The 23,626-nt window shown below is 51.4% G+C and overlaps 1 protein-coding gene across 4 annotated transcripts in view; it reads right to left on the bottom strand.

Moving 5' to 3' along the window:
• The window catches only part of CHCHD6 (coiled-coil-helix-coiled-coil-helix domain containing 6), a 248,397-nt gene that overhangs the window by 202,583 nt on the left and 22,188 nt on the right, over positions 1–23,626 (bottom strand). For all 4 annotated transcript variants that reach the window (XM_027049798.2, XM_015083929.3, XM_027049796.2 and 1 more), the window contains exons 3-4: positions 21,935–22,007; positions 19,322–19,466 (exon numbers count right to left, since the gene is read on the bottom strand). In XM_027049798.2, the coding sequence (XP_026905599.1) occupies positions 19,322–19,466; positions 21,935–22,007 (218 nt within the window). The remainder of the gene's footprint in view (positions 1–19,321; positions 19,467–21,934; positions 22,008–23,626) is intronic.

Here is a 23,626-nt window from a genome sequence, read left to right as displayed (position 1 = left end):
CACCAGGCCAGGACTCCCTGCCTGCCCCTCCTCCGCCACCTTCAGGAAGGCAAAAGGACAGCACGGTTCCCGCTGTCAGGTCAGGACCTTGGCTTCTCAGCAAAAAACGAGCAAGAAAGTCTGTCTAGATGCCAACTGGGGGTTCCTTAAACCCAACAAGCTATTTGCCAGGGGAAGTTCAAGTCACCACGAGGTTAGCTCATTTCTCTGTGTCCCTTCCCCTCCGGGCCTTGAAAAATCTCCTTGGCTGCCAAAACCGTGGCAGTCCATCCACCCACAGCAAAGTCAGAATCTGCTTGTTTTGCAAAAGGGAGCCAAGGAAAAGGCACATGAGGGTGCCACCAGCTCCCGCGGAAGCGCTTGCAGGAGTCCTACTGTCTCCGCCCATCTGCCAGCCAGGGAGGAAGACCACAGATGCGCCTCTTACTTTGGCCTTGGCCTCGGGTATTTGGCAAGGAAAGGCGATAGGGCTTACCAGCTCTGGGAACAAAGGAACCTCTGGTTGAGGAATGAATGCCCAGGCCCAGAGTGGCCCAGCAGAAAACCCCAACATTTCTCCTTCCTCATCTATTTCCAACTGTGCCTCCCCTACATTTTTCTGGACCCAAGCCAAGCCATCAGCAACCTTCTGGAAGAGGAGCAGAATACTGCGGGAGGAGAGGGGAGTCATCCCTCAGGCAGCCCCATCCAGGGATCTGCACCAGCCCCCAGGGCAGCCCCAACAAAAGGAAGCCTCAGGGGACCACAGAGGCAAAAACCTGGGTCTCCCAACAAAAGGTGAAGGGGGCAGTGGGAGATCAAACCCAAAATAACGGGCCTTTCCAGCCTTCTGGGGAAGGGGCCTGCCCTCCCCGCCTGTGGAGGCCTGCTCTCAGCCCTGGGTCCTCCAGGCAGACGAGTGGCCCAGGACTGCCACCTAGTGGCCCCAACACGCAGGACAGGAAGGGATTCCAGGACAACCCAGCCTCAACTTCATTCACAAAGCACAGCGGGATTCTGGCTGTGGTAACAACCAATATCATTCCCGCGGGACCTATGACAGGATCAACAGTAGGAAGGAGTCGGCTGGGCTCTTCTCAGAGCCTGGGCTCCTTCACATCCCTTCCTAAACCCCAGAGCCGGCCCCCAGGGAATGCAGAAAATGAGAGGCAGGGACACAGCAGGAGGCTGACCCCTGCCCCCAAACATTAGGACTCTGAGCTCTGGCCTTTACCCTAAGAGCCTGGTCCAAAACCCGATGTGAACGGCTTAGAACAGAAAATCCTTTATGTGGCCATCACATGAGTGAGTGTCACTGCACATCAGCAAGTGTCGCTGAGTGGGGCAGGCAAGGGGCTTTGAGGGGCAGGCCTGCTACACGGTATACAGCTGGGAGTGATCTGGGGGCAACAGAGCTGGGCTGACATATACTGGGTCCTGCTGCGTGCCAAGCCCCCCGTCTAAGCACTTTCCCTTCGTTATCTCAAGAAGCCTTCATGATAATCTGGCAAGCAGGCACAGCCATCATCCCCACTTCACAGAAGGGACAACAGAGAGATTAAATGACATTACCAAGGAGCACAGCTGGGAAGCAGGAATCGATCCCAGGTCACCCGGCTCCTCAATCCGTGCTATGCCACTGCCGCCAATCCAGCTGCCGGACACAACCAAAAACTGAGAAATTTTCACCCTAAATTCCTAAAAACCCAGGTCTGATCTGCCAGAGCCCAGCAGAGGAGCAAAATCCTACTGCTCTAGGGGAACGGAGGCAAGGATCAAGTTAGTGCAACACAGGCAAATTCTTCCTAAGGAGAAAAAGCAACTGTGTTCAAAGAAGCGCTATCAGAGGCCAGGAAGAAAACACCAGCCCCCAAAAGGCCCTGCAAGGCCAGACAAAAGATAAAACACACATTCCCTTCCTCCAGTCCTGGTGGTGACTCCACCAGGGAAAAACCAGAGGGCAAGAAAGATGAGAACGCCCTCCACTGCGATCTCATTCTCCCAGCCTTCGAGAGCCTTTGGAGGTCAAGAGGGTCGTGCTGGGGTCAGCACAGAGCACCAACCGCCCTCCGTCAGCTGCGTCTTCCCGCGAAGGAGGGCAAAGGCTGGACCTGTGACAGTGCCACGACGGAGTCCCTGGAGGAATTTCATAGATTCCTCATTAGCATGGGAGCGCTGCCTGCCCACCTGTTAGAAGAACTTTCCGTTTATGGTGACAGATGGGGCAGTGCTAATGGGCTGGCTTTAACTGGGATGTAGTGAAGTTCAGGCTCATTGCAAAGGGAATTAGCATTAAAGGTGGGTGGGTCTGCTCACTCGGGGGAGAGTTTGGGAAGAAGGTGGGGGAACTTACCCAGGGGCCTCACGTTCCAGAGGTGACCGTGCTCAAGCAGGGCCAGACCCTCCAGGGAGCCTCGGGCACCAGCGGCCAGGCTGGTTTGGACTCAGCCTCAGTCTTCCACCTCCTCCTCTCAATCCAACTTCCAGAAGGGAGTCCCCAGCCCCGAAGGACTTCTCTCTGACTCCATCTGATCTGCTGGAAAACACCGTCCCTCTGTGAGGTCTGGCCAGGGCCCAACTGTGGACAGATGGCCATGGAAGAGCCACATGCCCTGCCACATTCAGCTTCCTGATGGATCGTCTTCAAAACAGCAGAGACACATGTCTAAGTTCTCAGCGGAAGCCCCTCAGCCCAGCTGCCTGGAAGGCCAGCTGACCACCAGGAAGGAAAAGGCAGCGACAACTCAACTCGGACGCAGTATCTTCCCTTGCTCCTCAGAAATACCTCCCTCGAGTTTCCAGGCAGAGCTGACAGCGCCGTACCTTCTCCACGGCCTTTCACTGCTACACGTGAACAACTGAGCAGTTATCCCAAGTACAAGATATTTCATTAAGTGACTGAATGCAGCACAGGTTTGGGAAATAGACACTTTCTGTTGTGGACATTCTCAGTTGGAAGTACCTGAAGGCGTCGAGAGAGATGTCCAGCCAGCACCCGGAAATGCAAAGCCCTGAACAGACACCAGGCCAAAGGCAGACATGGAGGGAGTCTCGGAGGAAGAATGATAACAGTGGCAGACCTCCAAATGCCCCCAATACCCATTCTTCCCTCCCTCCAGGTGGTAGCATTTCAGCAGGGCTCCCAGCTGGACTACATTTCCTAGGCAACTGGTAGCCAGGTGCGGCCATGTCCAGAAACAGCATCAAGGTCTTGCCCTTAAATGACTGAGTGGGTGTGCGCCCTCGTGGCCCCTTCACTTTCCCACGAGCTGGGAACCACGAGAACTAGAGCAACCATCCTGAACCCACAGGTGCTGAGGCTGACAGAGCCCCCCCGCCAGCCCTGGACCACCCACGCACCTCTAGACTATCACAGGGAAGAGGAATATATGTATTTGGGAGCCTCTTTGTTACAGCAGCTCAGTCTCCGCCCTGACACTAGTAGGACTACCTGTGACAGCACATCCATTTGGGAAGGGGTAGAGGCAGGGAGTCCAGAGAGAACTCATTCCCCTTGGCATCCCCAAGTCAGCAAAGGGCACCTCAGGCCAGAATTCCCAGAAATCATGCCCGGCACTTCCTTCTCCCTCTGCCCACATACCCCAAACTGCCAATTCTTTCTCTGTGCAATTCTTGCCACCCACTTGGTCACTGTCTTTTGTCTGGGTCACCATGGCTTCTCACAAGACTCCTGGATAGCTTCCCATGGATCTCCTACCACTCTAGGCCACCCTGCACAGAACACTTGTGAGAACCTTCCACAGGCTCCCTCCTGCCTCTGCCCCAAACTTCCTACTGTGCCTACCAGACCCTGTGCCATCCACCCCCACCTCCTTGTGCTCCTCTGCCCTCACTGAGCTCCCTCACCCCAAGACCCTTGGCCATGGACCTCCCTCTGACCGCAGTGTCCTCCTCCCTGTTCTTATTTTAATTCCTCTCATCCTTCTGGACCTTGGCTCAAACGTCTGTTCCTCAGAGAAGCCTTTGCAGACCTCCATGTAAATCAGGTCCCTACTGTTTCTCTCTCTCCACACCTTGTTCTTTAAAGGCATCACACTTCTCTCCGTTTGTAATTTAATGAGTATTTCCTTGTTTTTCATGTCTTTCTCTCCAACTGGACTGCAGGCTCCAGCAGGGCTCAGACCCTGTCACGTCTGTGTACCCAAGCCAGTACTGGTAACAGTGCCTTTTGGTGAACGTGTGTTGAACAGATGGACGGAGCATGCAAAAAGGGAAGCACAAAGGTAAACAGAGGTCAGAGTTTAAAGGCAGGGAGGCTCTTTAGTGTGGGACAAACATGAACAAAGGCATCAGATTTCTTGGAAAAAAGACATAGTAATTTCTGAGAATGAACTATTAAGGAAAGTGAAGACCAAACTGTAATGAGGTAGAGAAGTGAGATTACGATTTTACTGATTTCAAAACAAGATGCTAAAGGAAAAGGAGAGCAAGGTGGCACCCAGGGGAGTTGCTGGAGGAGGGGGGCTGGTTTCAGATAGGGAGGAGCAGAGCAGGAGCAGGAAGGAACCAGAGTAAGCTCCATGGGGACAAGAGGGCCAGACCCAGGCTGCAGCAGGTAAGGCCCCTTGTAAGAGGACAGGGAAGAGAGGTTGGCAAGGCAGGGACAGGGAAAGCTGAGCTGGGCTGCGCACGTGAGTATGGACAGAGCCCAGGACAGGTGAGGTGCAGAATGCCATGGTAGCCACCTGGAAAAGGCAAAAGGGATTAAGCCAGCAGCAGTGATGACCCTCAGGTCAGCATGTGACTTCCTGGGGCGGCCCTCAGGAGCCCAGGCCCAGGCTTAGAGAAGCAGGAGAACAGGTGTACCCGCGACTGGAGTCTGGCAAAGAGGGCGTGGAGAACAGACCCAAGGACGAAGGGAAGGAAGGGCTAGCTGCGAGCAGCTGTGAGTACCAGTCTTGCAGGGCAGGGAGACGTCTGGGCCGGAAGATGGGGGTGAAGACAAGGGTCGGGAAAAGCCAAGAATGGGTTCGGGGGAAAGAGGGAGGGGAGAGTTAAGAAACAGCTGTGTGACGCAGGACAGGTCAAGAGAACAGTCGTGGTAGAAGGAAGAGTGAGACACATGATCCAGAAGCTGACGCAAGGAATGCTTTTCAGCCCTAGGCCATGAGGAAACGTTGAGGTCTGATTTTCACTGTGGACCTCTACAGCACAGACATTTTCCTAGACGCCAAAACACGATCTCCTTTAAACCCCACACCAAGCCTATGAGTTGCCACGTTGTTACGTCCACTTTACAGCCGGGGAAAGTCAAGTGTACAAAGCTATCCCACGTGGGAAGCAGTCCAGACACCACCATGACATGCCAGCCCCAGCCACCCCTGGCCACATCGAGACCCAGTCTTCTGAGTGAGTCATTCTTCTCCTGGACTTCAGATGTCAATCAGGAAAATCTAGGGCATCACTAGCAGCCCTTGAGAAAAAATAAGGAGAGGAGATAAAGGGAAAAAAATGACTCTAAGTGCTTAGAGCAAGCATCTCAGAGGAGAAGTCGGTAGCCCCAATGGCCCCGTGCAGCCATAAGAGGCTTCCCCTTGAACTAGGACCAGAGGGGGAAACTCAGACCAAATAACCCGGCCTGCAGTGAAGCCTCCCCCACTACCACCTTCCACCCCCCGCACCACCAAGGCCGCTCCCATCAGTGCCGGAAGAGCCCTGCTCAAGCAGCAGTAGATTAAATAAGAAATCCTGAGGCGGCAAAGCCCACTCCTCTGGAGCAAAGATTAAGAAGCACTGCAGAGAATCAAGAAGGGGAAAAGGAAAAAAAAAAAAAAAGAAGAAGAAAGCAAACCTGCCACATACCCAGCCGCTGAGAGTTAACAGTCTTACTCATTTCTCATCAAAAACCTCTTCGGAAGAGGTTAAGCACACAATAGGCTATCGAAGGCGCCAGCCCGGGCGGCTGCTTGAAATTCCACACGTGTGCCGTGGCGATGTATTTCTATTAATGTCCAGTGTGTGTCAGCGTGAAGATAAGGTGCCGACATCGTGTCCGACCAGTCAACTAGAGAATGGGCCCCGTGTTCAACATTGTCTGACACTTGGGAGCCCCAAGAACAGAGAGGCTCTGCGGCTGATCCTGCCCTGCTTGCTCTAGCACACCTCCTGCGGCAGCCGACAGGGTGCAGGTGCAGAGGCAGGAGAGGGGACCGGCGAGGTGGGGAAGAACGCTGGGGCGATGGGGAGCACTGGAGACAGGAATCCACGGAGGGCCATGTGTGTTGGGAAGGGCATGAGAGTGGACAGAGCCAGCAGGAGTAACAGGGGAATGGGTGCTGAGGGGGGCAGCCCTGCCTGCACCGTGCAAGCCTGCTGGGGGGCAGGGTGGCAAAGGGCGCAAGCAGTCCCCTCTTTTGGAAGAGCAGTCAGCCCAGGGGCACCGGAGCCACGCAGCTTGGCACACGTGGTACAAAGGTGTTACACACAGAGCCGCTCTGCTCGGCACTCCCCCTCAGCTGCTCCCCGACCACCCCGGCCCTAGCAGAGAGCAGGGCACGAGAATGCCCCCAGAGAAAGCCTGTGGGAACTCGGGAAGGCCGGAGGAGGTGCTGCTGAGAACGTGGGTGCGTGTGAGCAAGCGGGCTCCTCCCCTCGGCCACACAAGAGCCCAAGGCACGTGAAAACACTCCAGTCTGGGCAGCGGCGAGAACACCAACCAGGAGAGCGCCGGCACCAAAAGCTCGAGCCAAACTTGGAGGCCTGCAGAGAAGGCCCAGCGGGATTTGGAAGGGCTGCTTTAGAATAAAGGCACGCGGGTAGGGAGGGGTGCTACGGGAGCCTCGGATAAACGACGTCCACTCCAATGAGGGACAGCGGGAAAGCCAGCACCCGGCAACAGTCATCACGCCTGCCCTCGGGAGCATCCCTTCTCCACCATGGAAGTCAGTCCCCACCACTACCCTTTACGCTCAGATTGGCCACCTGCTGGATTCTCTGCTCCTGCACTTGGGGGAACTGGTGGCCACCTGCTGAATTCTCTGCTCCTGCTCTTGGGGGAGCTGGGCATGATGCAAAGACAGGAACGCACAGACTGCCTTCCACCTGCCAGCCAGCGTGCCGACTTCTTTCCTTACATCGTGACACTGAAGCACCCTCACGGCTCTGGGTGCTTGCCATTTGACACGCAAGGAAACTGAGGCTCATGGAGGCTATGGAAAGTGTCTAAGACCACAGAGAGGGTACTTGGCGAATCTGTGTCCAGATCTAACCAGTCCAGAAGTAGGGCTCCTTCTACATTGCCACACTACAGAAGGTGCCACTTGCCACCTGACCAGCATTCAGCCCCTTCTTGAAAAACAAACCAGATTTCTGGGGGCGGTCAGGTGCCCAGCTAAAATTACTACCTCGGCTTCTCTTTTAGCCAGAGGTGGCCCTGTGACACAGTTGTGTTGGTGACAGTCCTCAGAGAGGGGTCCCTCCTATAGAAAATTAAACTTCACTAGGACAAGGCTTTGGGGCCTTCCCTCTCCCTGCCTGGAGAACTAACGTGATGTCTGGAGACACAGTAGCCATCCTGAGGCCATGAGGAGAGCTGCAGTGAGAATGGTAGATCAAAAGGAAAGGAGGTCAATGGCTCTCTCCTGAGGCACTGAGCTGCGGCACCTGCCTGGGCCATCTGCCCCCAGACTCCTTAGTCACGAAATAAACACACACATGCACCTCCACTGCTAACGCCACTGCCACCTGGGCTTCTGTTACAGCCCAAACTGCTCCTGACTGACACACATGTTGCTCCATCCAAGAGCACACATCTTACAGCCCAGACGCTTGAGATGGGGAACTCGCTCAGCCACTGAGTGGACACTGAGGTAAGGGGGAAATGTCTGAGACTTTTCTGCGGTCCCACTTGTTGACGTGTGTCAGCCAAACAACCCCTTTGCAATTCTTCACCTTGCCAGTGGCCAGCAGTGGTGTCTACCCGAGGGTGCAAACGCAATCTGCTTAATTGACAAAGCTAAAACCTTTTTTCAGAGAAAGGAAAAGGCAGAATGGTAGCTCCCCAAAGACTCTGTGAATAAACCACATAAAGAGACCTAAAATAAACCATGACCCTCCCCTCTCCACAGCCCTGCTGGCATCCTAGAGGCATGCACAGAAGTGGGCAGGCGCCAGCCCAATTTCACTCGAGCAAGACAGAAAAGGAAACCACACTACTGCCAAGATCAGTTAGGGCTGTAGGGCCAGCCCTGCTCAGTCCACAGGCGGGAGCGAGTGGCGGGGGGCGGCACTGCTTCGAGAAGAGGAGGAGTGGCGTGGGTACAAGGCAGGCACCTGCGCCCTCTCGGAGGCCGGCACTGCCAGCACAGACTACCCAACTCCAGCCCGCGTCCTCGACTCAGGATTCCCTGCAACTTCAGGCTTGCCCACGGTGCCCAAGACCTGCTCAAAACACCAAAGCCCTGAACTCTCAACCAGGTCCCGGGCTTCTCACAAGACACAAAGCAGGAGGGCAGCAAGGTACCACCTGCTGCTGCGATGCCTGTCAGGTGGTTCACGTCACTCCCCCCCGCCCACCCACTGCTGGGTTTTTCCAAGGAAGTCTAGGGCCCAGATCCCCTGGGACCCATCGGGCACACAGAGGCCAAGGAGCCTGGCTGAGGTCAATGGCAGAGTCCCTCAAGAGGCTTAGAGAAAAAGCTTCTTTCATAATTCTCTCCAGATCCCAGCCCCAGCTGTCAGCCTCTTTAGCTCATCCCTGGTGCTAAGAGACATTTTCGTAGACATGCGATCTGCTAATTAGAAGCAATGACACCAGGAATGGAACCGCAATCAGCCATTTGCCTAACAAAGTTAGCAGCTAATGAGGATTTCCAGCTTCTGTCAGCACACAGCAGAGGTCACCTGAGCCACGCACCAGAGCCAGGAAGGGAAAACTGAAGGCATCTGCAGATCCGTGACGCGGTGAAGGGGAGGAAGCTGCACAAAATCCTAATCAGCCGGGGTGCAAAACCCACTTGGAATCCCAACTTCTGAAATAAGAGGACCGAATGCCCCTCCCTCACTACCCCAAAGGGCTGGGATCTCCCTTCCCGCAGGAAGGCCATTCCGGAACAGATTCTGAAATCCCTGCGTTCTAATCTGAGGAGTCCACAGAGCAATAGCTTTCTTTAAAGAGAAGGAGTCCACGCGTCTCCCACTTTCTATTAGGACTCAAACAGCTGGAGACTGCTAGTCATCGTCTCCTTGCTCAGCTGGCATCACCCTGGTGACCATGTCCGGACAACACCCCTGGTCCCTTGGGCCCCCTCAACCCCACCTCATCACACGTGCCCTCACCCTGGCCTTCCTCCTTCTCACTGCCAGGATAACCACCACCTTCCCGGTGGTTAAAAATGTGTCCAACGGCTGAGGGAAAAACAGGGCTCTTCCGCCCCCAAGGACACCACCGCAATGCACCTAAGGAGGTGGACAGTAAACAGGAGCCTCACGGACGTCTCAGGGGCAATGCCAGGAGCTCAACCCTCAGGTCCCCTGGGCTCACTGGGGGACCAGTGACCCAAGAAGCAACTAGACCGTAGTAGCCCTCCCAGGCACAAGCCAGCTAGTGGGTCTACGTGCCTTGAGAAGGTTTCTTCCTGTTCCTGCCACCTGCCTCAGATATCACATGGGTGGCTGCTGCAAGGAACTAAGAGTCGAGCTCTCGCACCCAGTCCATGTCATCTCCGCGAGTCTGACATCCCTCATGCCCTGAAGCTGTCACTGCCTGCTCTGGCAACAGTTTCTTATCACCTATCCCCCAAAATACCAACCCCAGCTCACCTGACCCTTGCCGGGGCACAGTACCAGCAGAGGGCCAACTCGCTTTCCTAGCTATCCTCAGCAAAGAGCTCCTGCTGTCCTTTGAGGCCAGGAAGTCTGATAAAGGCATCCATGTAGGCAGCAAGCTGCATGGGGGACGGGAGCTATTAGTCACCTGCCGCACATTTCAACTAGCACAGCCCTGCCCTCGAGTACCGTGGGGAGCCACGGCACCAGTGGGAACACTGCCCATCACTTAGGGGCCCAAACGGCAAGAGGGGCACAACCTCCGTGGGGTACCCGGCTCCCAACATCAGTCCAGGAGCCGGCTCTGGGCCTACTTCCCCAGCATCAGGTGGAGGCTGTTAAAAATACAGATTCCAGGGCCACAGAAACAAAGAGTCTGATCCGGTTGTGTCTGGCCTGTGTATTTTTGCCAACTTCCCAGGTGATCCTGAGACACAGCCAGGTGGACAAAAAGTAGTGATGCTGAGCCGGAGGGCCCGAGTTCCATACCACACAGGTGGGAAGCCCCAAGCAGCTGCCCATCACCAGGGTGTTTCCGTGAGCCCCCCACCTCCACACTACTCCAGCCTGTCTCTCCAGAAGCCTGCATGACTGGTTTGTTCTAGGAATCAGTTCACATCAACCCCATGTCGTAAGCCCACAGATGGAAACGGAGAAGAGAAGAAGGCTGAAGTGCCCCAACAATGCACAACCCTGTCTGCCCCGCTTCTATCTCCGGAAGGAAACAGCACAGACGAGTGAAGGGACCCCAGGGATGGGCTCATCTGGGCACAGCTCTGTCCACTTCACTAGTCTAGAGCAACGTTCTACTTCCTGGAGCTCCTGGGTGCCAGGCATCTTCCATCAGTGGCTCCGCCAGTCAATCCTCACCAACCACCCACGAGCACCGCGATCCGGTCCTGATGCACTGGGGGCCAGCCCTGAACTTACACGCCAGGCTCGTAGTCCCCAACTGGTTTTTACGCCCTCCCCCCTCCCCCCCCCCCCCCAGTTTGTAGAAAATACATGAGAAATAAACCAAAGTTCCTTTTTTTGGTGTGTAACCAGCTAAAAATATGGTTGAACCGGTTTCCATACAAGCCTATCTGTAGTCTTCCTGTCTCTAAAAATCATCCTACCATATGGCCACGAGGCCAGGTAGTTTTCAATTGGCTCTTAATGAAGAAAGCAGGAACCCAAGAAGCCTCAGCTGCCCTTCCAATTATTCTAATTCTCTAACATTCTGAATACACCCATTCTTGCTCTTTGAGTGAATGTGGCTGCAAATGGGGCATGGTGGTGGTCGGCTCCATGAACGTCCTTCATACCTTGTGGACGGCCCGCCTGCCCAGTGGAAGGACTACATACAGCAGTAGCCATATGGGCCGGATATCGAGAGAGGAGGCAAAATCAGTCATGCTACTCTGCCCTTTTCATTTTCCTTGGGGTGTGAAGTGTGCTTCAAAGTGATGACAACCGGGGGCGCCCGGGGGGGCTCGGTCAGTGAAGCATCTGACTCTTGATTTCAGCTCAGGTCATGACCTCACAGTCACGAGATGGAGCCTGCTCAGGATTCTCTCTCTCTCTTTCTCCCTCTCTGCCCCTCCCCAGCTCATGCTCTTTCTCGCTTGCTCTCTCTCAAAAATAAACTTTTAAAAAATTAAAAAATAAAATGATGACAACCAAAGGGAAGAGTGAAATAAAGGTGGTATGAGTTATGAGCCTCTTCCTCCTTATGTATACTGTTTGAAAGTCCTGGGGACAGGGCAGGGAAAGTGACTGAAATACCCTCCATGGACCCCCGAGGCACAGGCGCACAGGGCCAGCAGAAGATGGAGAGAAGCCCATGGTGCTCCAGGCCCTACACCAAGCACCGCCCAGCAGCCGCCAGCCACTGGAGAAGGTGCAAGGAAGCACCCTGGGGTGAGATAAGCGGGGCCTCTCAAAAGTCTAATGGGAAAACAGGACAGCACAGACAAACCCTGTGCTACCCAGATCCCAAGCCCTCCTAAACAGGTTTGGGTCCTACCCTCACAGAGTCTGAAGCCAAGCAACAACAGAGCCCACGCCCTGCTTAAATACAGACTGAATTTACCCAGCATCCCACGCTAATGGCCGGTCAAAAGAAGAAGAGTGGCCAGTTCTGGGCATAAAGCCTATTTTCCTCAGCCTCTACTGTTCTTCTCTGCATGATGCCCAGCATCAATAAAAAATTACAAGGCACATAAAGCTGTAGGAAAATGGGACCCATTATCAAGAGAGGAAATAATCAACTGAACCAAACCCAGAGATAACCCAGATGTCAGAATTACCAGAAACTTTAGACAATTATGATAAATACATTTAGAGGATCCACAGGAAACGGTGGACAACATGTGTAGATGACAGGGAATTTCAATAGAGAAATGGAAACTCTAAAAAAATGCCAAATGTGAAAAGAATCAGAAGTTAAAGTAAAAGTGCATGAGTCTTCCCAAAGAGCCCACCGCACTGTCTCCAGAAAAGTCCTCATTTCACCAATCGGAAGACTGAAACTATCAGGTACCGCCATGTTGTGAAACTTTTCACAGGAACAGTAACCAGTGAGGAACCAGGATCAGCATCAGCACCACTGCCCCCCAGCTGCCTGTGGCATCTGATGACTCAGACAGACTCAAAAAATTACAATCTTTGGAGCTGCACTGTCGAGCCCGGGGGTCAGCAAACTACAGCTCACCAGACAAATCCAACCGATCACCTCTTTTGGCATGGCCTCTGAGCTAAGAATGTTTCGTGGTTTTTGGTTTTTTCACATTTTTTAGAGCCGTAAAAACAACAATGACAAAAGAATATGCGACAGAGGCCATATGTGGCCTGCAAAAATCTAAAATATTTACTCTTTGGCTCTTTACAGAGAAAGTGTGTCAATCCCTGATCTAATCTAGAAAAAAACAGACAGACCGCAAGATTTAGGGAAGCAAAGAAAGGGGCTGTGGATGACATGCCCATTTTTTTTTTCTCTTCAGATGATGGCTTTTACCAACCATCTAGGTGCCGACAAACAGATCTCCATGGGAATTCAGGATCTCTATCCGTAGCTCAAATTGGAGGAAGTGTCAGGACAAGGCCACCGGAGTCCCGAGCCACAAAGTTCTAAAACAAACAGCGATGCCAAGTCGCTGCCCCCAGGCGTCAGGCCTCCTCAGCTGCATTATCAGCTAGAGTGCGGCCTGACCCCGGGCCTGAGTCACCAGCCCACCCTCGGGCCTTTGTCCACACAAGTTAAACCCAAAGTCTATAAGTCTCTGATTAGGAGTCACGTAAACTAGTCGACTCCAAGAGATCGTGACACTGAAAGGCTGCTAGGTTTTGTGAGCATGTGTTTTATTGTTTGAAAAGGAGAGACCTGTGAGCTGCTGTCCGGGTACCTGCTTCCACCTATTTGCAGGGGGCACTGCCCTGCACCCCTCATCCACTTGAGCTCTGCCATTCCCTAACCATCCTTGTGCCTCTAAAATTCGCTGAGCACTACTAAGGAGACCAAAATGATCTTGCCACAGCCCCTATCCTCGAGGAGCTTGTAAGCTGAGGAACAAGACTGACGAAGATGTAGGAGGGGGAACTAGAAAGAAGGGGTGTAGCTATAATGAAACCAAAATAAATGGTCCACCTCACTCAGGAGTTCAGAAACCTGCAACTCAAAAACTTCCAAATCTGACATTTTCCTCAAATCCTGGCTACAGATTTCAGAGACCCAATGTGGCAGCTTCTTAGAGAGTCTGAACAATAAAAAGATCAACCCCCCCCTCCCCCCACTGCCGCCGCAAACTGGAAAGCCAAGCAGGACAGCCATTCTTGGGCAAGTCCTCAGGTGAGGGGCCACATCCAGGCAGAGAAGCACTCACAGCTTCTGTCCAGCAGAAGAAGGATTTGGTCCCAACTTCTTCATCCGCTATTTCAGGCCTTTCCCCATATCCACCGTCCAGTGGAAGAAAAATTCTCTCCTTGTGCATCTCTTTTGAGGAGTAAGAAAACCCTCTCTGGAAGGTCACCATCAGACTTGCAGAACTGCATCCCAGGTGCACACCTGCCTGCCACACCCTACTCGCAGTGGCCAGGCGGTGTGTCCCCACCCACCCCCAGCTTCCGCTCCAGCTGCGTCCTTCATGAGCAACACTTTTTCTCAGCCTTCCCCACCAGGAGAGCCTCTCCTGAGTCTTCAAGAACCAGCCCATGGGTGACCTCCCCACAGAAGACTTTCTCGACCCGCCAGGAAGAGGCCGTTGTCACCGCCTCTTTCCTCCTCTAGTGTCCCCCTGTCCCTTTGGTCGGACACTATAACGCTGTCCAGTCACTTCCGAGAATACTTACATCCCCTAATGAACAGAGCTTCTCAAGATCAGAAGCTGTTTCTCATTTATTTCCATTTATCAAGAAATGAACCTAGGGCCTAACATAATAGGCACACAGAGAATATAGATAGAAAATAATGAAGGAATCATTCACCAAAAGAGAAATGAAATGAAATGAAAGTTTTTGCTTCCTGTTAGGTATACTGCAAGCCCATACCTAATAATGTGTCAGGAATCCAACAGGCAAGGTCATAAATCTCATTCTCCCCTACAGTAGAGCTCTGCCCATCAGGAGACTCAGCCCAAGAAACTACTCTGTTCTGATTTCTCTCTAGAACATTTGGGACTCCAAACATCCTCCCCCAATTCAAAGGAAAGCATACGTCACTAACAGGGGCTCCGATGACCCCCCAGGGCCTTCACCCCAATGATATCTGGGACCCTACCAGTCTTCAAGTGACAGAAAACACATACAAATATATTCCAAAACAGCCCCCTACTGCTAAATAGGAAATGGGAACATTTCTGTCATCAGAAGTAGGTTATAAAAATTATTATCTTTCCTCATCATTAGTTTTATGAACTTTTCCTAATAATGAGCTGAATTATTCCCTCATGCAGAAGATTAAAAAATCAATATTGTAAAAGTCAGAGGCAAAAGAGAGGGCAGGAGAGCACACTAAATGTCAAACTGAACTCAGCACACTCGAAAGAAAGTCCTCCAGACAAGGCTACAGGTTCAAGGGTGCAGGGCTTGAGGACACTGGGCAGAGAGAGAAGGCACCAAGGAGAAAGAAGTAGGAGGCCAGCTCATATAGCCGGAGACCATACCACACCCGCCTCCGGGTCCAACCTGGCCCCGAGGCTAGGAGGATGTGCTGTGATCCAAACACTAGAACCTTAAGTGCTCTGACCACCAGGCTCCTTCAATCCGCACATGTGGAAGACTTGGATGAGGAAAAGAAAATTCTCTATGCTTCTGTTCAGGTTCTTCTTTCTCCTTTTATTTAAATATTCTAAAGCACAAGCCCAGTTTTGAAATTATCTCCACTCGAGGCACCTGGGTGACTCAGTCAGTTAAGTGTCTGACTCTTGATTTCAGCTCAGGTCATGATCTCGCGGTTTGTGAGCTTGAGCCCCACATCAGGCTCCACAGTGCCAGTGTGGAGCCTGCTTGGGATTCTCTCTCTCTCTGCCTCTCTCTCTGTCCCTCCCCCTACCCCACTCACACACGTGCTCACTCTCTCTCTCTCTCTCTCTCTTTCTCAGAATAAATAAATAAACTTTTTTTTTTTAAAAAAAAGGAATTATCTGGGGCGCCTGGGTGGCTGTCAGTTAAGTGTCTGACTTCGGCTCAGGTCATGATCTCACGGTCCGTGAGTTCGAGCCCCACGTCAGGCTCTGTGCTGACAGCACAGAGCCTGGAGCCTATTCAGATTCTGTGTCTCCCTCTCTCTCTGACCCTCCCCTGTTCATGCTCTGTCTCTGTCTCAAAAATAAGTAAGTGTTTAAAAAAAATTTTTTTAAGGAATTATCTCCACTAAAAGTCCCTGCCAACCACAACAACCCAAATGGAAGTGATGGCTGTGGCATCACTCAGCATAAAGGTGAGTGCCTCATTCCCCTGCTGACATACAAAACAGGGCCCAGTCCTAACTTCCTCTCTCCTCTGTTCGCATTGAGCACTGACTGGTTGAAGCCTTCAAAACCACATTCGTGTGTCCCCTTGCATCTGCTACAGCACCAATCAACAGAAACCAACTCCAGCTAACTGAAGCAAAGGAGAGCTGACCGCAGGTAATCGGCAGGTGATTCGATCCTAAAGAAGGCAGGAGAGCCAGACAGAAACAAGTGGGCGTCGTGGAGGTACGGGAGACAGCAAGACAGCCTCACTAGATGAAGGTCTTCACGAGCAACCCTTGGCTACAGTGAGCAATCCTACCCCGACCTCCGCACTCACTCAAAACAAAAAGGCCTCAGAAAAAGGGTTCAACTGGCTGCCCTTGGGCCCTGGCTATCCCGAGGCCAGGGGAGAAAGGAGATCTAGCTTCCATCAAGGAAGCTGGGCACTGGAATTGCAATCCCACCGAGATAACACACAACAGGAGACGGGTAAATCCCAAAAGAAAACAGGGCACTAACTGCATGGACAGATGGATGCTGGACAGCCAAAAAATGGAACACCCACAAAAGTAGTGAACCAACATTTTCAAAATGAAGGAAGTCACTTGCTTCACTCTTCCTTAAGAACTCAGGTTCAGAAGAGCATTATCCATCCAGAAACTGGGGGGCGTAGAATGCATCTTAGTTGAAAGTTTTCCTTTATTAAAAAAGAAAACCCACACACCTGTGGTGAAGGTCATTTAAGCCTCTTCCTGCTTGTAAAGGTTCTCCTCCAAGGACAGTCTCAAGGAGGTGGGGACCCAGCCTTCTCCTTTACAGGAGAAAGAAGGGAAGTTGTGAATTCCCTTTCATCATAATTAACACATTCCAGGTGAGAATGAAGAGACACCACATGTGTAGGCTGCAATTTTCCATGCTAGGTGACTGTCCCACGTGGCCAACTTGGTTTGCTCATGCCATATTGATTAACCCTTCATCTCCAGAACGAGGGTCCTTTCAACTTGGCTGTCAGCACCCTGCCGAGGGGTGACAACCTGCCTGCCCCTCAGAGACTCACTGCAAGATTCTCTAAAACCATGTCCTCACCCCAGTTTCTCTCTGCAGCAACTGATTCTTCACCAGGAAGCCACAGGGTTCTAAAGACACAAGTCAGATCACGTCATCGTTATCCTGATGAACTCCAGGGACTCCTCCACGGTTTCAGAGCGATGGCGAGCTATTCTGTGGGTCAAGTTTGCGAGGTGTCTGAGGCCTTCTATGAGGTGGCTTCACGCCTCACTAACCTCTCTCATTGTGTCCCATCACCTCCTCCACACCCACCTGTCTCCCCCCAGATGCTCCCTCAGCCTGGGGGCCCCATATCGCTCAAGGCTGAGTCAAAGTCATGTCTGCTACCAGCAGGTGCACCCCTGCCTTTGCATTCCCAAGCACATCAACCTTACCTCCATTTCACGCTTACTGTCACCAAGTTGCCCTTTTTCTAAGTTTTTGGTTTAAATCTGTCTTCCCCGTTAGACTGAAAATTTCCTAAGAGCAAGGACCCTACATTGTTCATATTTCCCAGAGGGCCTAGCTCTACCAGCATTCCTTCTGTACCTGCCGCAGCTTTCCATGTCTCTGCAGAGGCCTTCCTCTCCACCACAACCCAGGGCACAGTCCCGCGTGGTCTCATTGCGTCCCCAACTTCCTTCTGTGGAGCCCAGGGTACATCAGGCAACCCACCTGAGACCGGTGCTCGCCTCACAGCCCATGGCCTCTGAGGCAGACGATATTAGATGCTGCTACAGCCATTCCTCCATCCCCTCTCCCCACCCTCCTTGCTGTGATTTCATGATTTAGAATAAGAACTAAACATTTAATCTTTATCTACTGTTACTGGCACAGAGCTCCTAAAACCCTTGGAATTTCCAAAGTGATGAGAGAGAGAAAGGTGTCTTTTTTTACATTAACGAGAGGACTTTTACACTGGACCTAAGGATGAGGACTGCTTATCAGTGGAGCCAACCAAATGACCAGAGGGTTGGAACTTTCAGCCGTACCCGAGCCCCTGGGAGGGGAGGAGAGCCGGAGGTTGAGTTCCATCACCAATGGCCAACAATTTACTCAATCACACCTAGGTAATGAAGCCTCCCCCCCCAGTTTCACCCCGAAACAACTGGGTTTAAAGCGCTTCTAGGTTGGTGAACATGCAGTGGTTCTGGGGGAGTGGTGCACTGGCACAGGACACGGAAGGAAGGTCAACATCCTCTCCCTAAACACCTGGTCCTATGGACCTCTCTCATATGGCTGTTCCTGAGCTAAATCCTTTTATAATCCTTTTAGGAAGTTAAATGTTTCCCTGAGTTCCGTGAGCCACTCTAGCAAATCGGTCAAACAAGGGGGTCATGGGAACCTCTAATTAACAACCAGTCAGCCAGAGGCACAGGAGATAACCTGGACTTTGACTGGCGTCTGAAGTGGGGGAAGGGGGCAGTCTTGTGCACTGAGCCCTTACCCTCTGGAGCCTGAGGACGGAGTTTAACTGTAGGACACCCAGCTGGTGTCAGAGAATTTCTTGGACGTGCGGAGGTTTTCCCACATGGAAACGGAACTGGAAGAATTATTACCGTCAGCCCGGATTCTATCTGGATACCCACCCGCTGCCCCATGTGACTAGAAAGGAGCCCTCGCTTCAATCAGTGGAGCCCCCCCTGTTCCTCTGCAGAGGACTGGGTTAGCCAGGGGCGCCTGATACAATTCAGGCCAATGTGATGTCAGAGGCTTTCTGCTGGGGGCTTCCAGGAAAGTCTTCTCTTCTTCTGAGGGTGGCCCCATCTGCAGAAGACCTGGTAGGGAGCAGGGCAGCTATCTTTGAACTGTGGGGGTGTCTGGCCGGAGAGTGCACTGGCACACTGAGGCTGGCAGAGTGGAAGGGGGGGGGCTCCATGATGATACCAGTGAGCCCCTGAATTAGTCAACCCTGGGACATTTCGAGACTTTTGGTATTGTGAAATAAAGCCTTCACTCACGGCAGTAAGAATCCTAACAGTCTCCAATCACTTAAATGTATTAATAACAGTAACGGCAATAATGGGGCGCTCTTATAATCTGCCAGGCACATGCTAAATCCTGGACAGTTATCATCTTCCCTAATCCCTTGGGCAATCCTGTGTGTGTGCAAACGTCACAATCCTCCACCAAGGCTCACAGACACTGGAGGATGGGCCCAAGCTAGTAAGCAGGGAGCTGGGATTCATACCCAGGCTGCCTACCTTGAAAACTGTGTTCTCCATCTCATTATCGCATGCCCCCAAGCCCCTAGTCCTCTCCCTTCATACCCTCCTGGCACACATACCCATTACGACTATGAAGTTTCAGAGTGGGACCAGACTGCTGAGCGATCCAGCCCTCACCATATAAACCTGAGCACCCCTGAGACTGAAAATACAGGCCAGAGGCAGCAAAGCAAGTCAGTGGCAGAGCCAGGGCTAGAAGAACTCAAGCCCCTGGTCCCCAAAAAGATACCCTTTCTACAGAGATGAAGCCAGGCCCCAGGGCCTCATACAGATCAGGCTCCAGGGCCTAACCTCCACCTCCCAGAGCCACCGGAGCACAAAAGGCCAGCTCAGAAGACCTGCACTCACCAGCTGGGTTGACTTCCGCTTGTCCTGGTCAACGCTGCCCTCCCCCCGCTGCATGGACGCACTCCTGTGCTTGGTGGCTGCCTCTCGTTCCCTCGTCACCACCTGGAACAACTCGTCCTGGACCTTGTCCTGCTCCTGTTTATACCTGTGCCGGAAGAGAGATGCAGATGGCGTGACCGGCAGAAGGTAGCCAAGAAAAGGTCTGCGTCCACACCGCAGCTGGCAGGGGCCAGGGGATCTCTGAGGCCAGCGGGAGAGGATCAGGAATCTGTGACAGTCCCCAAGGCAAGGGGATGCAGTGATACTTTCTCAGCCAGGACGGATTAGGAAAAGAAGGAGACCTGACCTCCAGGTGAGGAATCAGCCAGCCACGTGCCAAACCAGAGAATCTCAGGGCACAGGTTCAGATCCCTGGCTAGCCACTCCTACACAGTGGGCAGGCGGGGTGGGAAGCCCCACTTTCTTCTGCTTCCACTTGAAACTTGAACAGTTTAGATGACAGCAGTCTTTTGTTTGGAACATTGAACTCTCCCGTCCTGAATGTAATCCTACCCTTTGACCTATTTCTGGGCATTCTGCCTAGTAAAATAATCCTAAAGACAGAAAAAAGTTATTAGCACCAAGATGCTCTTACATGATTATTTACTATAGCGTAGAAAAATGCAAACAACTTAAGTGTCCAATATCAAGGTCAAGTTAAAGAATATATGGTACAATGGTATACTATATCATCATTAGACCAATATACACTTAGATTTGTCAATAGGCTGAATCTAAAAAGTGAGAAACATAAACAATACTTTTAGAAATAAAATTGTTGGGGCACCTAGGTGGCTCAGCAGATTAGGCGTCCAACTCTTGGTTTCGGCTCCGGTCAGGATCTCACGGTTCCTGGGATCAAGCCCCACATTGGGTTCTGTGCCGACAGCAAGGAGCCTGCTGGGGAAATCCTCTCTCCCTCTCTCTCTGCCCCTCCCCTGGCACGTGTACATACATGCTCTTCTCTTTCTCTCTCTCTCTCTCAAAAATAAATGCATAAACTTAAAAAAATCAAATTGTTTACAAAGCAGGTGTAACAAATGGAAAACAATTATAAAGCTATGTAAAAAAACAAAATAAAATTATATATAACTTTATTTAAAAAAACTATAAAAATATATATAACTTGAAAAAATAATCCTAAATTAGGGGAAAGAAGACATTTGAAAGAAACACTTCAAAATATTAAGAGGGGTTATTCTGAGATGATGAATCTATGGGTGATTTTTTCCATTTTATATACTTCCCGAATCTTTCATTAGCATGTGTTAGGTGAACATTTTTTAAATATTTAAAAGTACAAAAAATAAACAAAAAGGTTCAGGTTAGTTATTCTTGGAGAGGCCTCTTAGGATCAGAGAGGGGAAATTCTTAGAATGTGGGTTTCAATCCATGACTATGGAACAGACCCAGCTCAGGTGACCTCATTGAGATCGAGCCACCCGACTATGGCTGACACTGGGCCCCCCAAGCTACCTCACTGGGTCCTCTGTTACCAAAGGCCAATGTCCTAAAGGGTGTAGAGGAAGTCAATCAATAACAACCAGTTAACGTTCACTGAGAACTCCCAGGTGTTGGGCTTCAGTGCTTTATTAACATATTTAATCCTGACAATACCCCAGTCAAAGAGATCCTCCAGTTATGGCCTTCACCAAGGCCTAGAGAAATGCAGTGATCTTCCCAGGTCACTAGTGCAGCACACAATCAGGATGTAGACCTGCACTCTGAGGGCTTCTGTGCCTTAGCCACCATTTTAGCCTCAGGGGAGGGCACGAAGGGCCTGGTTCAGAGGTGTAACCAGCTCTCCATGCTTGTGGCCTATGTGGATGGAAAGTCACCAACAGCCTGGGTCGGTCCATCTAGGCAACTAGTAAGAATTGTGTGGGCTCTTTTTCTTTCTTCTTCTTACCTCTAAAAATATGCCAGCACGCATACACAGGCACAGAGGGTTCACCCACTCAGCTACTTAGTCCTAGTTCCCCCCAACCCCCACCCCTCCACCCTGACTATACTTCAAGTTGTCATGGCAGGGTACTGGGAAAAGTTTTCAATTAGCACCTCAGATAAACATCATTGGCTACGATACTGCCACTGTGCAAAGCTAATCCTAACTTTTATTTTTATTTATATATATATATATATATATATATTTTTTTTTTTTTTTTTTTTTTGAGAGAGAAAACATGAGCAGGGGAGGGGCAGAGAGAGGGAAAGACAGAGGATCTGAAGCAGGCTCTGTGGTAAGAGCAGAGAGCCCAATGTGCGGCTCGAACCCACAAACCATGAGATCGTGACCCGAGCTGAAGTCGGACGCTCGCCAACTGAGCCACCCAGGCACCCCGCTAGTCCTAGCTTTTTAAAGTGTATTTTTAAGAACATCAGCAATCAACACTCCCAGGCTACCTTTGGTGTCTCTTCACCTTAAACTAGGCCCAGCGCCCCCTGTCCGGTAGGGTTCCCGTGCAGTGTAGGTAAGACAAGCGCTCAGACCTTCGGGCAAGGGGAAGATACCCCGAGAGGAGAGAACGCTCCATCAGAGCGCAGGGCCAGGGATGAATGGACACCTAGGCTTACCTTTTGAGGAAATCCTCCTCCACCCCCGAGGGCTGACGGCCACCACCATACTCAGACCTGGGCGGTTTGGAGTCTGCAAAGGGATAAGAAAAGGCCAGTCAGCAGCTCCTCGGGATCAATGAAGGCATGGCAGTCACCTGGGAGAGGGCTCAGGAGGGCACCGCCCTGGATGGATACGCCTTACAGACACAGAACACACCCTTGACCCAGCCAGCCTGGAGAGGCACAGCCCGAAGGCCATCTGTTCCCTCGTTCTTACTAGGACTGCTCACTGCCTGGGGCGAGCTGCAGGCACAGCCACTTGAGTGCTGTGTTCCCAACCCATCTCTCCTCATTCTGCAATTACCTCGAATCTAGGTCATCTCCCAAACGCCGGCCCAGAAAGGCTGAGGGAACCCTCTCCTCTGCCTCATGCAGAAAGGCCAGCCACCCGCATCCTTTTGAGGGGAGGAGTGGGGCAGCTCCTTCAGTGTTTCCCTTAGTAGCCCATTCTACAGATCTCTAGTCTTAGAGTGGCAAACACCTCCACATTAATAACATTTTAATCTATCACTCCACCTGCATCACCTCTAATATTGTTAGAGGGGAGCTACCTCTTGACAGCCATGACCTTGGCAATTTCCAAGAAACCCAATCCACTCCACAGTCGCCACCACTTGGTGACACTGAAGGTTTTGTCACCCTTCCCTCTCCCCACTGCCTTCACCCTTCCCAAACCATCTTTCAGCCAAAGCTCAACACTTTCTGTGGCCTTGGCCACATGTCCCTCCCCTCCAACACAGGTTTCTAAAGCAGCAGAGTCTCAGGCTGCACAAGAAAACTGCGAAAGAACCAGGCTTTGGGAGAGAATCCGTGAGGACTTGCTATCCCACTGCAAAGACCTGTTAAAAGCATGCTGAATTCGGAGGCTCCAGCACTCAACCCTTCGGGGAGGCACTTCCAAAAGTAATCACCCTATGCTTCACGCTTGCAGACCACCGCTCACAGAAGGATGGGCATGGCTGTGCTCCGGCCAGTGCGGAGGACACACCCAAGTGCCTTGTGGTAACATGCCAGGCTCTCAAATGGGAGTAAAAATTAGTAAACTGTTACCCGGTTTTTCCTTTGACATAAGGCTCCTGTTCTTATTTGTTTACTTACAGCAGCTTTTATTGACATGTAATTGATCATATTTACTTTTGCTTTCCATACAGTTTTCTCTTGTCCTAACTACAAAAATAACATATCTACCTGTGGCAGAGAATGCAACACTGACCCACACTCCCACCTTCCACACAGGCGCCTGTCCACTTCCCTGCCCCCTTGGTGGCACTATTTTACGTGTGTCTTTCACTATTAGCCAAGCGGAGAATCTCATCACATGTTTATGATGATTTGTGCACATTTTCTACTGAGTTGTCACAGATCTTTAAGAACTCTCAATATTAGGACTATTAATACTCTGTCGTGTGACAATTCCCTAGTTTATCATTCATTCTTCATTTATTTTTTCTAAGTTGCCTAATTGCTTATAGTTACACTTCCCACTTTTTGTCTCAACTCAGGGTTTCTTCACTTGACGAAGTGCTTAGAAAATCTACTTATTGTACTTGTATGTACTATTATTGTACTCTTATGGTTTCGATTCGTACATTTAAATCTTTTATTTCCTCTGACATTTATTCTGAGGTATGGTGTGACATAAGGATTTAA

The sequence above is a fragment of the Acinonyx jubatus genome, chromosome A2 (genome assembly GCF_027475565.1).
Source record: "Acinonyx jubatus isolate Ajub_Pintada_27869175 chromosome A2, VMU_Ajub_asm_v1.0, whole genome shotgun sequence".
Classification (NCBI taxonomy): Eukaryota; Metazoa; Chordata; class Mammalia; order Carnivora; family Felidae; genus Acinonyx; species Acinonyx jubatus.
This window is presented reverse-complemented; position numbering and strand designations above follow the sequence as displayed.